We start from the raw sequence: 14494 nt of genomic DNA on the forward strand, positions 1-14494 counted from the left end.
ATAAATCAGACAATACATCAGAAAAAGAATGTTGGACCTTTAAAAGTCTAGTACATACATGGGAGCAATTTCCAAACACCTGAAAGTACCACGACCAGAATGTGGCTAAGGTCTATGTAAACTTATGACTTCAAATGTATAACTATATATAGAAAATTCAGTATAAAAATAATAGAAGGAGAAAAAAAAAAGAGAAACATGTTCTCACACAGGAATTGAACCTAAACCACACAAAGCAGGACACTTGTTGCCTATCCACAGATCTAGCATTGACCTTGCCTGTTAAAAAAATTGGTATGAAAAAGGTGTTGTAAATATAAGGTACTAATAAAATATAGTAAATTAAACGGATATGGATATCTAGCTGACAGAGAAATTAATTGAGACTCAAAAAAATTGTCAAGACCATAGCTTTGTCAGTGTGTATGCCTTCTGTTAGCGGAGTCTAGCAGGCATGCATAGACACTGAGAAGCTCATTACAGTGAGGGCGTGCTCGGCACCCAGGGGGAGTGTTTTTTATCCTAGCCTGTCACTCACTGAGATCCCACCCACTCTTGATTTAATTGATGTAAACAATGGAGGAGAAACTTGGAAATCGGAGGAAACTGGGGATAGACAAAAAATATACCTTTCTCTTCAGATATGTATGAATTTAGATAGAGGTGTACTTAGAAGAGGGAGGGCCCCATACCAAAGATTACAACTTGCTATCATGTCCGGTTTTAACACCCAGGACAGAAAGGCCTGGTGTTTTATCCCCCTCCCATGCCCTTTACCTTGGGCCAATTACCCAACCCCATGTTTGTTAACAATGCAGTTAATCTGGAGAGTGGAGTCCTGCTGCACAGGTTACCGTTAACAAACAGCAAAAGGGTAGGGACTATCCGGGGCCGGGACATCTGTTTCCAAGGGCCCCATAACACCAACATGGTCTGCCTATTTGGTATATACACCCTTGAATTAAGATAAAAACATGTTTGAAATTAGTGCTTCACATTTTTTCTAACTCTCGGACAACCCCTGTCAGTACTTCACTTTTTTTAAAACTCTTGAACCAGCCCATTAAATATATATTTTTTTACAATATTTAGTAATAGTAACACTGATAAATAATGATATCCTTCATTTTTTCCATTTAGGCTTATTTATACCAAACTAGAGTTTACACCAGTGAAAGCTTGCCTAGTGTGACAGGCACGCGCACTTACCTTCAGCACTGTGATGTTCCAGGCAAAGCTCTCTATGGTCTTACTGAGTTTTCTTCCTTTCAGTCCTTCCTTTGTTCCCAGACTATGCAGTTCTTCGTGATATTCCATCCCTACGCAAAGCAAAGACAAGAAAGGGAAGTCTACAGGGGAGAACCATACACTATTTGTGGAGCTAGACAAAAGAACTGTGATCTCTAGACACTTCTCCCTCTAGGAGAAAATGATTGTATCTGTTATTAATTATATATCACGTCTTTGTTATTATCATGACCGTGTAGGATAATTTGTCAATACTAATTATAGGCAAAGCTTGCAAATGATAAATGTATAAAATTGTAATCAAATCAAATAATAAGATTGTTTTGATTAAATAATTTGCCATCAATACTTTTCCCCCAATAAGTGTAGTCAAACTTTTGAACGATTTACCACAAGGGGTAGAGATGGCAAAAACAACACGAGAATTTAAAGGACTAAACTCTTATTTTATGTCCAATGGTGTCTACAGTTACAATTAATAAAAGAGAAATGTGGACTTAACCCAATGTAGCAAAATAGTTTGACTGCCGTTACAAGGCATTGACTTTCGACCTTAAAGCAAAATTGTCTATGATCACCATGGGGATTTTGGTTTTTCCTTTGTCTGGATCAAAAAGTTAGGTCTAGGTATGGTTGAACTTGATAGGCATACAGTATATATTTTTTTGTGACTATGTAAAAACTATGATGCATAATTGGCATTTAGTCACCCCCACATTTCAATGGCAATCCCAAGATTTAACCAATTTACTGCCAAGGACATATGTAATAAGTTATGACTTTAAATGATTGTCTAGAGTAGATATCAGTATGGTATTATATGAAATATAATCTTAGCTTTCAAATGATAACCAGGATCAAAGCTTTAGGTGCAATATTCGGGGAGCAGTATTTGTTTGAAATCAGGGAGCAGGAAGAAAACTTTTACTTCCTGGTTGTCTCTGTGTAGAGGAAGAGTGGAAGGGAGGAAGCTGGAAGTGACAGCAGGAAGGTCACAGGCGGTTACTGTCATCTCTTCACCTGTACAGCCTTCCAGTGTCCCCAGGAGTGGGCTACAAGAACTTTTTTTCATGTTATTACCCCCCTTATCTGCTCTGTCACATATAGGGAGTATTTGTCTTTCTACTTACGGGGTGAGAATATAATTCTGACAAATGTTTACCTTCACGTGGGTCGTAGAGATTGTTGGTCTCTTTAGTTTTTATGATTTTGTGAAGATGTGTGCATATAGACATAGGAATAAGTGCCATGTACTGTATGTACTCTGCACGTCTTCAACTTTTAACTTGGGTCAGACTTTTAAACACAAACTATTTTTTTAGTGCATTTTTTCGAAAACATGTTTTTATTGAAATTGCATTAAGGCGTCCCAGAGTATAAAGTGCTGGTTGACATTTTCATAATGTGCCTGGTGTCTATATATATATATGTATGGGTATATAATATGATTTTAAGTTTTATTTGTGTATGTCAAAAGAGTTAAAACTGTGAAATTGAAAAGTGTGAAGACATAAATTTGCATAGGAGCTGAAAACACAAAAACATAATAGATTTTTAGTTCAGACTACTTGCAAAGTTGCTAATTTTTATATTATGCAAAATAAAATAATTGGAGTCTCACCTGTTTTCTGACACTGGAATATCTTCTCATGGATTACATCTGCTGCCTCAATCAGAGACCGGCTCTCTTGTATCATCTGTAAAAAGAAGCAAAAATTTGTCTCACACAGGTAAATTATTGTGAACATTATCCTCCCAGACATGTAATGCAAAGCCAGCAAGATGACTGAAATATTCTGGACACTGTATAGCACTGCCTGATATATTGCAAACCAATAATTCCATATTACAATTCAATCCTTTTTTATCTGTTTAGAACTGTGAAAGAACAATAGATGTGACAAAGACAAATTTAAAGGGCCAGTAGATAGCATATTGTAGCAGCATCTTTTCTGATACTTTAGATACCCGTATGTTTGCCTTTAATGTTTTTTTCTGGGTTTTTTCTTGCAATTTTTTAGTCTATTTTAATATCTTAAGTGGACCAAGTCTGTTTTTTATAGACTAGTATTACGCATTTAAAGACTTATACAGTGCCACTTTGTGTTGTGTCTAGGTCAAGAATGCAGTGCTCAAGAGGGGAAGGCGCTAGCGTATATGGAAGCTGGATGGCACTTAGAGGAGTCATTAGGATAGGAGTAGGGATGTCAGAGATGTGTGTGGGAGTAAAGACAAGAGAAAGAAGCTCAGAGAGTAAGGTTGGCAGAGTTAGGAGAGCGATACCACAACCCTTTTACTATAGTTACACTGTACTTACCATCCTCATTCCCGAGCGCAGCAGAGGTCCTGACTTCTCTTCACGTCATGACGTCACGATGCTGAGTGCCACGCATGACATCAGAACGTGTGATCCTGTCTGCTGGGCCCTGTATCTAAGCCTACTACATGGTAGGCATAGATACATGGCCAGGGGCGTAACTAGGAAAGACAGGGCCCCATAGCAAACTTTTGACTGGGGCCCCCCCTCTGCTGGGTATCACACCCCCCCTTGTAGATAGTGCCTCCCTATAGATTCCACCACACAGCGCCCCCCTATAGATAGCACCATACACAGTCCCCCCTGTAGATAACGCCATACAGTCCCCCCTGTAGATAACGCCATACAGCCCCCTCTGTAGATAACGCCATACAGCCCCCTCTGTAGATAACGCCATACAGCCCCCTCTGTAGATAACACCATACAGCCCTCTCTGTAGATAACGCCATATAGCCCCCCCCCCCCACCAAAAAAAAAAACGGCCTATAGTGTGTCCTACAAAAGACATGTATCCCCTCTCCACAGGACAGGGGATACATGTGTGATCGCTGGCAGCGATAAGGAGAACAGGGGACCGAAAGTCCCCCGAAGTTCTCCATGACGAACCTCGGACTTCCGGCGTCTGCGCAGTTCAATAAAAATTAAAGGAGCGCTGGTCACGCATGCGCACAAGCACGACCGGTGCACAAGTCATTTCCATGGAGCTGCCGACACAGACCCCGGAAGTCCGAGGTTTGTCATGGAGAACTTAGGGGGGACTTTCGGTCCCCCGTTCTCCTCATCGCTGGGCGTCCCAGCGATCCCACATGTATCCCCTATCGTGTGGATCGGGGATGCATGTCTTTTGTAGGAACAACCCCTTCAGTGGCGTCGCGCTGTTGACATACTCACATGATCCCGTTCCCACGCTGTTAACTGGCGATGCAGACATGCTCTCTTCTGAGCATGTCTGCAGGAGCTGAACGAGCGTCCTCCAATGACGCTGATTGGCGGGGCAGAATGACTTGCCTCGCCAATCAGCACCTTCCAAGCATGGAAGCGGCGCGATGAGGTCATCGCGCCGCTAGCCAATCAGTGTCATTGTAAGGCACTGGATGGTCAGGCACGGAACATGCCCGGCCATTCAGTGCCAATACATGTATTTGGCTGCCGCTAGCACTGGGGCCCCCTCCGGTGCTAGCGACACCTACAGGCATGAGAGGGCCTGTGTAAGGCTTGGCGGCGCGGGCCCCACAGTAGCGGCGCTACCGCTGTAGCAGCCATAACGGCTGCTAGCGGCGCCACCGGGCATTTGGGTGGGCGTGTCGGCTGGCGGCATGGGCCCCCTCAAGCCCCGGGCCCCGTAGCAGCCGCTACGGCTGCTACCGCGGTAGTTACGCCACTGTACATGGCCCATGTGTGATCCTGTCTGCTGAACCCTGTATCTAAGCCTACCCCATGGTAAGCTTAGATACAGGGCCCCAGCAGACAGTAGTCTTATACTGTATAAGGGCCCATCAGACAGGATCACACATGGTGTGATCCTGTCTGCTGGGCCCCCGCATCTAAGCCTACCACATGGTAGGCTTAGATACATGGCCCACGTGTGATCCTGTGTAATGGGCCCTTTATCTAAGCCTACCACATGGTAGGCTTAGATACATGGCCCACGTGTGATTCTGTCTAATGGGCCCTTTATCTAAGCCTACCAGATTGGAGGCCTAGATACAAAGCTCCAGCAGACAGTAATCTTATATTGTATGAGATTACTGTCTGCTGGGCCCTGTATCTAAGCCTACCTTGTGGTAGGCTTAGATACAGGGCCCATTATACAGGATCACACGTGGGCCATGTGTCTAAGCCTACCATGTTGTATATATTGTATACAATATAATAAAACAAGGGTTGTGTGGGTTTTTTTTATTTCAATAAAATATTTTTTCTATGTCTTTGTATTTTTTTAAAACTTTATTACTACCGCCTTAGTAATGGCCGCTGGCTGGTTGACAGCATCCATTACTAAGGCGGGGCTTAGGGGAGGGCTTGAGAAAGCGTTGTACGCGAAACGGCTGTTGCCTGACACTGTCTTAGTCCCTCCCCCACACAACTTTTTTACAAGCATTAAAGAATTTTCTACGTCAGACCGGGTGAGTGCGGCTTTTTTCTCTCTACTTGCATTGTGTTACATATGGTCTTAACTACGAAGCCCAGCACCTCCCTAAACTTGCACCGCAGCCCCTGATGCGCCTCCGTGGGCAGTGTACGGCTGAATGTCCAAAAGGACTACTGGTCACAGGAGTGCCGACTGATTGTCTTGTACTTAAGCACAGATCGAAATATATATATAAAGTGGAGATACACTATCAACCCCTTCCCGACAATCAGTGTATATATACGGCGCTGTCGGGAAGGGGTTCCTGCAAAGCGCAGTACAGTTACGTCGCGGTGATAGTGCAAGCTCAGAAGCTGAGCTCGCAGCATCACCGCCGGGTGTCAACTGTATGTTACAGCTGACACCCTGCTGTAATGGCCAGGACCAGAGCTAGTCTCCGATCCGGCAAATTAAACCCTCAGATGCTGAGCTCAATCGAGATCGCAGCATCTGAGGAGTTTTTAGCCACCGGCATCCCAGTGACGCAAATGCTGGGGTGCCGATGGTTGGTATGGCAACCGGAGGCCTAACAATGGTCTCCGTGTCTGCCTTGTACGAAAGCCTATGAGGACGTATGTAGTGCAGTGTATTAGAATAGTGATCAGGGTTTTAGGCCTTCAAGTCCCCTAGTGGGACAAAAGAAAATAAGTTAAAAAAAAGTTAATACAAATATTGTCAAACAATAAAAGTTTCAAGTTAAAAGACCCAAAATTGCCTTTTTCCCATAATAAGTCTTTTATTATTGGCAAAAGTGGAAAAAACAAACAAAAACAAACTATACATAATTGGTTTTGCTGGATCCGTAATGACCCAAACTTTAAATCTATTATGTAATTTATCCTGCATGGTGAACGCCGTGAAAAAAAACTGAAAAACAATGCCAGAATCGCAGTTTTTAGGTTCCATCTCCTCCCAAAAAAATTTTCGAAAAAGTGATCAAAAAGTCACATTTACCCCAAAATAGTACCAATAAAAACAACAGCCCGTCCCACAAAAAAAGAAAAAATCCCTGACACAGCTTTGTCCACGTTAAAATAAAAAAGTTATGGGTCTTAGAATATGATGACACAGAAAACAAAAATTTTATTGCGCAAAAGCTGCAATACAAGAAAAAACGATATCAATTTAGTATTGCCATAATCGTATCGACCCGCAGAATAAAGTTAACATGTAATGCCAAAAAAATAAATAAAAATAATTCTAGAATTGCTTGTTTTTGGTTATTTCCTCTTCCAAAAAATGAAATAAAAATGTGATAAAAAAGTCGAATGTGTACCCAAAATGGTACCAATAAAATCTACAGCTTGTCTCACAAAAAGCAAGCCCACACAGCTCGATCAACCAAAAAATAAAAAAGTTATGGCACTAGTAAATTGGTGATAAAAAAACATCCCAATGTGCAGGCTGAAGGGGAGCATTTCTTCAGTTTCAGGGCCCTAGTATTTAGGAACTAGGAAGGGAAGGGACATAGCACATCTGCTGGAAGCAGGGGCGATACCAGGGAAACACTTTCCCAGCAAAATTTCCCAAACTACAAATGAGGAAATGTCACCAAATGTGCAGTGTTACAAAAGGGGGATAAGAAAGGATACCATTTATCAGTGCAACACTGGCCTGCGCATAACGGATTGCTTCACAGCGTACCACACATTTATGGATAGTTTTATTATTTAGCCCATTATTATACCCTCTTATTATGCCCTGATGTACTCTGCACAGATTACATATGCCCCCAAATTACAAACTGAAATACCAGTAAGGGTATGTTCACACGGCCTATTTACGGACGTAATTCGGGCATTTTTGCCCCGAATTACGTCCGAAAATAGCGCCTCAATAGCGCTGACAAACATCTGCCCATTGAAAGCAATGGGCAGACGTTTGTCTGTTCACACGAGGCGTATATTTACGCGCCGCTGTCAAATGACGGCGCGTAAATAGACGCCCGCGTCAAAGAAGTAACCTGTCACTTCTTAGGCCGTAATTGGAGCCGTTATTCATTGACTCCAATGAATAGCAGCGCCAATTACGTCCGTAATGGACGCGGCGTTCAAGCGCCTGCACATGCCGTTACGGCTGAAATTACGGGGATGTTTTCAGGCTGAAACATCCCCGTAATTTCAGCCGTTACGGACGCCCTCGTGTGAACATACCCTTATACTCAAACAAAACTACTATCAAGCAAAATCCACGCCCCAAATTGCGCTCCTTTCCTTCTAAGCCCTACAGTGTTACCAAACAGCAGTTTATGCCCACATATAAGGCATTGTCATACCCAGGAGAACCCGCTTAACAATTTACATTTAAATTTATAAAAATGCTAATTTTTCTCTACATTTTGTTGTTTTTAAAAATTAAATACTGAATGTATTGATCAAATTTTACCACTAACATAAAGTCCAATGTGTCAAGAGAAAATAATCTCAGAATCACTTGAATAGGTGAAAACATTCCAAAGTTATTACCACAAAGTGATACATGTCAGATTTGAAAAATGAGGCTCTGTCAGGAATGTAAAACGTGGCTGCAGCGGGTTTAATCCAATCAAAATTGATCTTCTGACATGTCATAGATATGTCAGAAGACTACCACCGATTTCTATAACAGGGGCTGTGGTGCTCCTTAGCAATAATTTGCTTGCATTTATGCCATAGGGTTTGAGCACTATATAGTTTCAGGAATAAACAGTGTGCACTGTAAGTACTTTTTCAACTACCGCATGCTTGTAACAAAGTTTCTTCTTCTTTATTTGGTGTGAAATGGCCACACAGTTACTTTAGTATCTCCACTAAACTTTAATTTGACTCTAATAATAGGAGTACCTGAATTCTTGTATTTCATCTTCTATCAAAGATTTGTTATAATGCAACCACATACTAACTTAAATAACTACAAATAGACAACCTTGCTCAGACCAAGCAATTTGGCCAATAGAAGGCTAAACAATACCCCAATATCTGGAGGGACCCTATGCTTCCTAATGTCACAAATGACTCCAAAATGTAAGATAAATTCCTAGTGCCAATTATGTCGATAATTTCATTTTATTTATTATTGCTTAATACCATTACCAATATAATTAAAGTTCATTTTGAAATTCTGTTACAGACTTTTTCATTACAACCTGTCATGGAACCTAATCACTTTAACTGTAAAAAATCCTTTTCTATATTGATGTTGAAAATTATTCACAAATAATTATATCGTCTAGTCTGATAACCACTAATCTTTGTTGAACAAGCCCATCTTTTTAATCCTTTCTGTGTAAAAGAAACCTTCCATTACATATAGTTGCACACCGTAAATCTCTTCAAGGTCCTCTTTTTACTCTATGTTGCCCCACACTGTCCCCTACAGTATACCTCACAGTATGGCTTTATTACTTCAAGGGATTCTCCATTCCTTGACAATAAGCTGATCACAAAGTGTCCCCTCTCTGGGAAACCAAGCGATCATCTGTAATCTGTGGGAAATCCTGGCAGAAAGTGTTTAACCTGCCAGCAGCGCCACCACAGGGGAAATAAATCATTACATAGTGTCCATTTAAATAATGGGTTGTCCGAGTAATGCAGGACAGGACAGGTCCTCCAGAGTGAGAGACGCTCTTTATAGCTGCTCTCCGCACTGGCTAAGAGATGAGGATCCTGAACAGGGGACCCCCTCTTTTACCTAAGAATTTTCTAACAGGGTTTATGGAAATTGGTTTTCTAAACTAGGTAATCTCTTTAAGGCATTTCTCTGTTTAATCAGACACATACAATGGGCAACAATCAAGTAGATCCTGTATAGATAAAATTACATTTACAGACCCCCCAAAAAAGTTTATTTTAAACATTTACATCTAAGATGTGCCGCGTATACCGTACAAGTACAATTATTTTTACCTTGGCAACAGGCGGGGAAGATCCTGAGATATAAGAGTCACTCTTCATAGAAGTCTCTGACATTTCTGCATCAACTTAACCCACCCACATTTTTAATGTTAGGAACCACATGAAATTTACTCAACTACAATAGACTTTGTAGCTGATATTAGAGATAATGGTAAAATATTTAGATTAAAAGACAAAATCAAATAGAACAGACTTCCCTGAAAAATTCCAGGCGGCATCATTTGTAGGAATTCTTGTTCTTTTGAAAAATCTAATTGTTCTCCATTACAAGGCAGATGCCCTGCAGGTTTTGATATAAAAACTGCAATTTGTTATAGGAAAGATCTAAAGGTGCTGGAGCCTCTGAAACCAGGTCCCGCAGAGATTTCACTAACTCACATAGTCACAGGACACAATACTGATTAGAACCAGAGACGTTTATAGCGAAAATAAAATAAAAGCCAATCTGAAAAATGAAGCTGTTAAATAGGGAAACAATTCTGGTTTTCATTGATCACACACATGGCTGTTATAGATCTGTGGTTCATGAGCGGACAGCGGCTGATCAATAGATAATGTATATGTGGACAGAAACTAAGTCTAAGGGCTTGTCCACACGTAGTGGAAGTGCTGCGTATTTTCAATCCAGAATTGCGGATGGAAAATACGCAGCAGAATACAGTAGCAGCAAAGTGGGTGGGATTTAACAAATGTCATCCACAGGCTGTGTATATATTCCGAGCAGAAATTGACCTGCGGTGCGTATTTTTCGGACCGCAGCAATTCCTGGTGCGGAAAGTGGACAGAATTTCTGCGTTTTTCAGAGCAGATGTCACCATCTCCCGGCATTGAGAAAAACGCAGCAATATACGCACCATTATCTGCAGTCAAAACCGCAGGAAATGGTGCGTTTTCTACGCAGAGGAAAGTCTGCTATTTCCAACGGAGTTGCTGCAGAAATTTGCTGCAGCAATTCCGTTACGTGCGGACAAGCCCTAACAGTTATCACAGATATTTAAACAGTTAAACCTCAGGTTTTCTTTCAGTCAATGCACCATAAGGACACTGTATGAAATCCGTCTACAAAAAAAAAGTTTTAAATCCCCTCTCCCAGACTTGTTTATGTTTTGATGTGGCAGAAAAAGTTGCAAGAGGACCAAAAGTAATTTCCTTCTAGGCTTTCCCAGCATAAAATCGTCCCTCTAGGATGATGTCACCACCTCCATGCTTTACTGTGGGGATGGTGTGCTGTTTATGTTGTACATTGTATGGCTTACACAAAAATTGCATTTTCTTGGCCATAAAGCTTACTTTTAGCCTTATCAGGTCATAGAACCTTTTCGACTTGATTTAAGCGTCTCCTTCTTATATTTTGGTAAACTGCAGCTAAGGTGGAATATCAATCTGAGTAATAGTTGCTGCATACACAATCTCTCCCATCTCTTCCCCATTGAAGTGGAAGCTTGTAACTCCTTCAGAGTTGTCATGAACTTTTTTGTGACATCCCTTACTACTGTCCCTTTGCACAGTGACTTCTTTTTGAAGATGGCTGACTTGTTAGAATTTGAGGTATACCAAATGTTTTCCATATTTTAATAATTGACTTAAAGGGGTATTCCCAACATTAAATATATGTTAAATCACAGCAGATGCCATAAACCTCTGATAGATTTGGGTCTCAGATTTAGGAACGCACCTATCTCCAGAAAAGAGATCACCTGAACCCCGTCCCGCCTGGTGAGGTGGCCACCACATCCAGGCGGAAAATGAATGGAGAGTAGGCCACGCAAGCGGGCTCGGCTGTTTCTGTAACTCCCATAAACATAAATGGAGAGAACCACACTAATGGAGGCGGCGGCCTGTGACCAACCACACCAGCAGTGACGGGGGTATGATAACATTTATAGCATATCTCATGGATATGCCATAAGTGTTTAAGTTAGGACTACCTCTTTAACTGTTCTCGAAGGGATACTCATTGACATTTCCTTATATCCAGCTCCTTACCTGTACTTTTTAATAACCTTGTTACTTTCATGTCCAGATGTTTTCTTCGTCTTCGTGTCATTATTTTTGCAAACTGACTTATCTGCGGATAGGCCTTCTGGATACGGGGGTATTTACACTACCATTACTTTAATAGCTTGACTGCACAGAGGTCCGCTTTATTTGACAAATGATGTGACTTTTAAGGGTGTATTCACATATTGCAGTTGTATCGTGACTTCTGCTGCGAAACCACAATTAGACTATGTTCACACATCACATATTTGTTGCAGGATTTCTGTTGACATAGTTCTGTTCCAGAATTTGCACCGAAATTCTGCAGCAAAGTACCGTATAATGTAAAGCATGCCCTATCTGTTGTCGAAATGCCTCACCACAGAACTAACAATGATTTTATCAATTGCTATCCAAAGCATGAAATTCATGGCCATATCCACACCAAATTCCACAACAAAATCACATGCGGTTTTTATTGTAGATTTAAGGCTATGTTCACACGGAGTATTTTGGGGGAGGAATATCTGCCTCAAAGCTCCAAACGGAATTTTGAGGCAGATATTCCTCCCCCAAAATACTCTGTGTGAATAGCAATTATCGCGCCGTTTTTCGCCCGCGGCCATTGAGCGCCGCGGGCATAAAACACGCTTTCTCCTGCCTCCCATTGAAGTCAATGGGAGGTCGGAGGCGGAAGCGCCCGAAGATAGGGCATGTCGCTTCTTTTTCCCGCGAGGCAGTTTTACTGCTCGCGGGAAAAAGACGCCGACGCCTCCCATTGAAATCAATGGGAGGCGTTCTCGGGCCGTTTCTGCCGAGTTTTGCGACGCGGTTTCCGCGTCAAAAAACTCGGCAAAAGACCCCGTGTGAACATAGCCTTAGGCCCGTTCCACGGCAGAAGTTTATGCTGTGAACCCAGCCTTAATCCACTCTAAAACCAACTGACATTTCCTTAAAAAAATGTATGAGTAGCATATAGCGCTTATGACCTAAATCAAAACCATGATTGAACATCTAACATCGATTACGTTTAATGAACGATTATTTAGGCCACACACCTTTTTACATACCACGCCCCCTATTTGCACGCTACGCCATTGTATTAATATTTATCCCCTGAGCCTGCTGTATACTACTGTATATAATATACTCCCTGACACTGACCCCACATAGTATATTGCCTCCATGGTGCTCCCCACACAGCATAATACCCCATAGCTGCCCCCACACATTATAATGCCCCAATAGCTGCCCCCACACAGTATAATACCACATAGCTGCCTTCACACAGTATCATGACCTTATAGCTGTCCCCACACAGTATATTGCCTCCCATAACTGCTGTCCACACAGTATAATGCCCCCTATAACTGCCCTCCTCACAGTATAATGCCCCTATAGCTGCCCTCCACACAGTATAATGCCCCCATTACTGCCCTCCACACAGTATAATGCCCCCATAACTGCCTTCCATAGTATAATGCCCCCATAACTGCCATCCACACAGTATAATGCCCCCATAACTGCCCTCCACACAGTATAATGCCCCTATAGCTTCCCTCCACACAGTATAATGCCCCTATAGCTTCCCTCCACACAGTATAATGCCCCCATAGTTGCCCCCACACAGGTAATGCCCACAAAGCAGCCCCCCACATTATAATGCCCCATAGCTGCCACCCACACAGTATAATGCCTCTATAACTGCCCTCCACACAGTATAATGCCCCTATAGCTTCCCTCCACACAGTATAATGCCCCTATAGCTTCCCTCCACACAGTATAATGCCCCCATAGTTGCCCCCACACAGGTAATGCCCACAAAGCAGCCCCCACATTATAATGCCCCATAGCTGCTACCCACACAGTATAATGCCTCTATAACTGCCCTCCGCACAGTATAATGCCCTTATAGCTTCCCTCCACACAGTATAATGCCCCCATAGCTGCCCCCAGACAGGTAATGCCCACAAAGCTGCCCCCACATTATAATGCCCCATAGCTGCCACCCACACAGTATAATGCCTCTATAACTGCCCTCCGCACAGTATAATGCCCCTATAACTGCCCTCCACACTGCCCACCTAATAAAATACATACTCACCTAACCCGGATCCAGCGACAAGTTGAGGAAATCCCTATGCTCCTCCAGTCTGTGTGGCTTGGATTCAGTCTGCACTACCATTGGATTTAACTGTATCTGTGTCCTGAGGACATAGATACAGTTGAAACCGGGGTAAAGACTAAAAAAAACTAAATGTGCAAGATGACATCGGTTAATTGCGCTGAATTTCAGTTTAGGGATTCTTTCTATTAAATCGCCCAGCCTTAGTAGTATAGTAAAGCTCAGTTCACATGGCCTGTTGTGGATTTTCAGTGAATTCCCCCGGGAGAAACTCAGGATTTCTGACACGTTTTTGCACACGACTGTGCATGTGGATTATTTCCATTGAAGTTCACTGGATCCACAACTAGTGAACATACCCTCCCAGGGCTGAATATTTTACATACTCAGTTTGCAATGTAAATAATCACACACATACCACAATATTAAATAGTTTTTTTCTATATATAAAGAAAAATATTAAATCAACTTTGATTTGAGGAAGGTCAATATTTTTTATTAGTGCTGTATAGAAAACCTGAATAGTTAGCGCTATTGAACATATAACCACTTAGAAAGACAAATGCTTATAACAAGCCGGTATTTATATGTATATACATTCTGTGAATCGGAACACTGGGTTCCACAGGGCATGTGATTTATATTCCAGTATTTGTACTGGAGCTTTAATTGTGAACTGTGCCAAAACCATCATCATTTAATGGTAACAACAAAAACAATGATACGCTGAAGACCTTTCAAAAACTCCCAAGTGTTCCATTTAAATTGCCTACAAGAGAACAGAATTCTGCTTCTTTCCT

At 42.0% G+C, this 14494-nt stretch overlaps 1 protein-coding gene across 1 annotated transcript in view; it reads right to left on the reverse strand.

Moving 5' to 3' along the window:
- PLCL1 (phospholipase C like 1 (inactive)) overlaps window positions 1–14494 on the reverse strand; it is a 293723-nt gene that overhangs the window by 61450 nt on the left and 217779 nt on the right. Inside the window, exons 4-5 of the mRNA XM_075829722.1 lie at window positions 2870–2945; window positions 1210–1319 (exon numbers count right to left, since the gene is read on the reverse strand). Coding sequence (XP_075685837.1) covers window positions 1210–1319; window positions 2870–2945 — 186 coding nt within the window. The remainder of the gene's footprint in view (window positions 1–1209; window positions 1320–2869; window positions 2946–14494) is intronic.

The sequence above is a fragment of the Rhinoderma darwinii genome, chromosome 6 (assembly GCF_050947455.1).
Source record: "Rhinoderma darwinii isolate aRhiDar2 chromosome 6, aRhiDar2.hap1, whole genome shotgun sequence".
In the NCBI taxonomy this organism is placed as follows: Eukaryota; Metazoa; Chordata; class Amphibia; order Anura; family Rhinodermatidae; genus Rhinoderma; species Rhinoderma darwinii.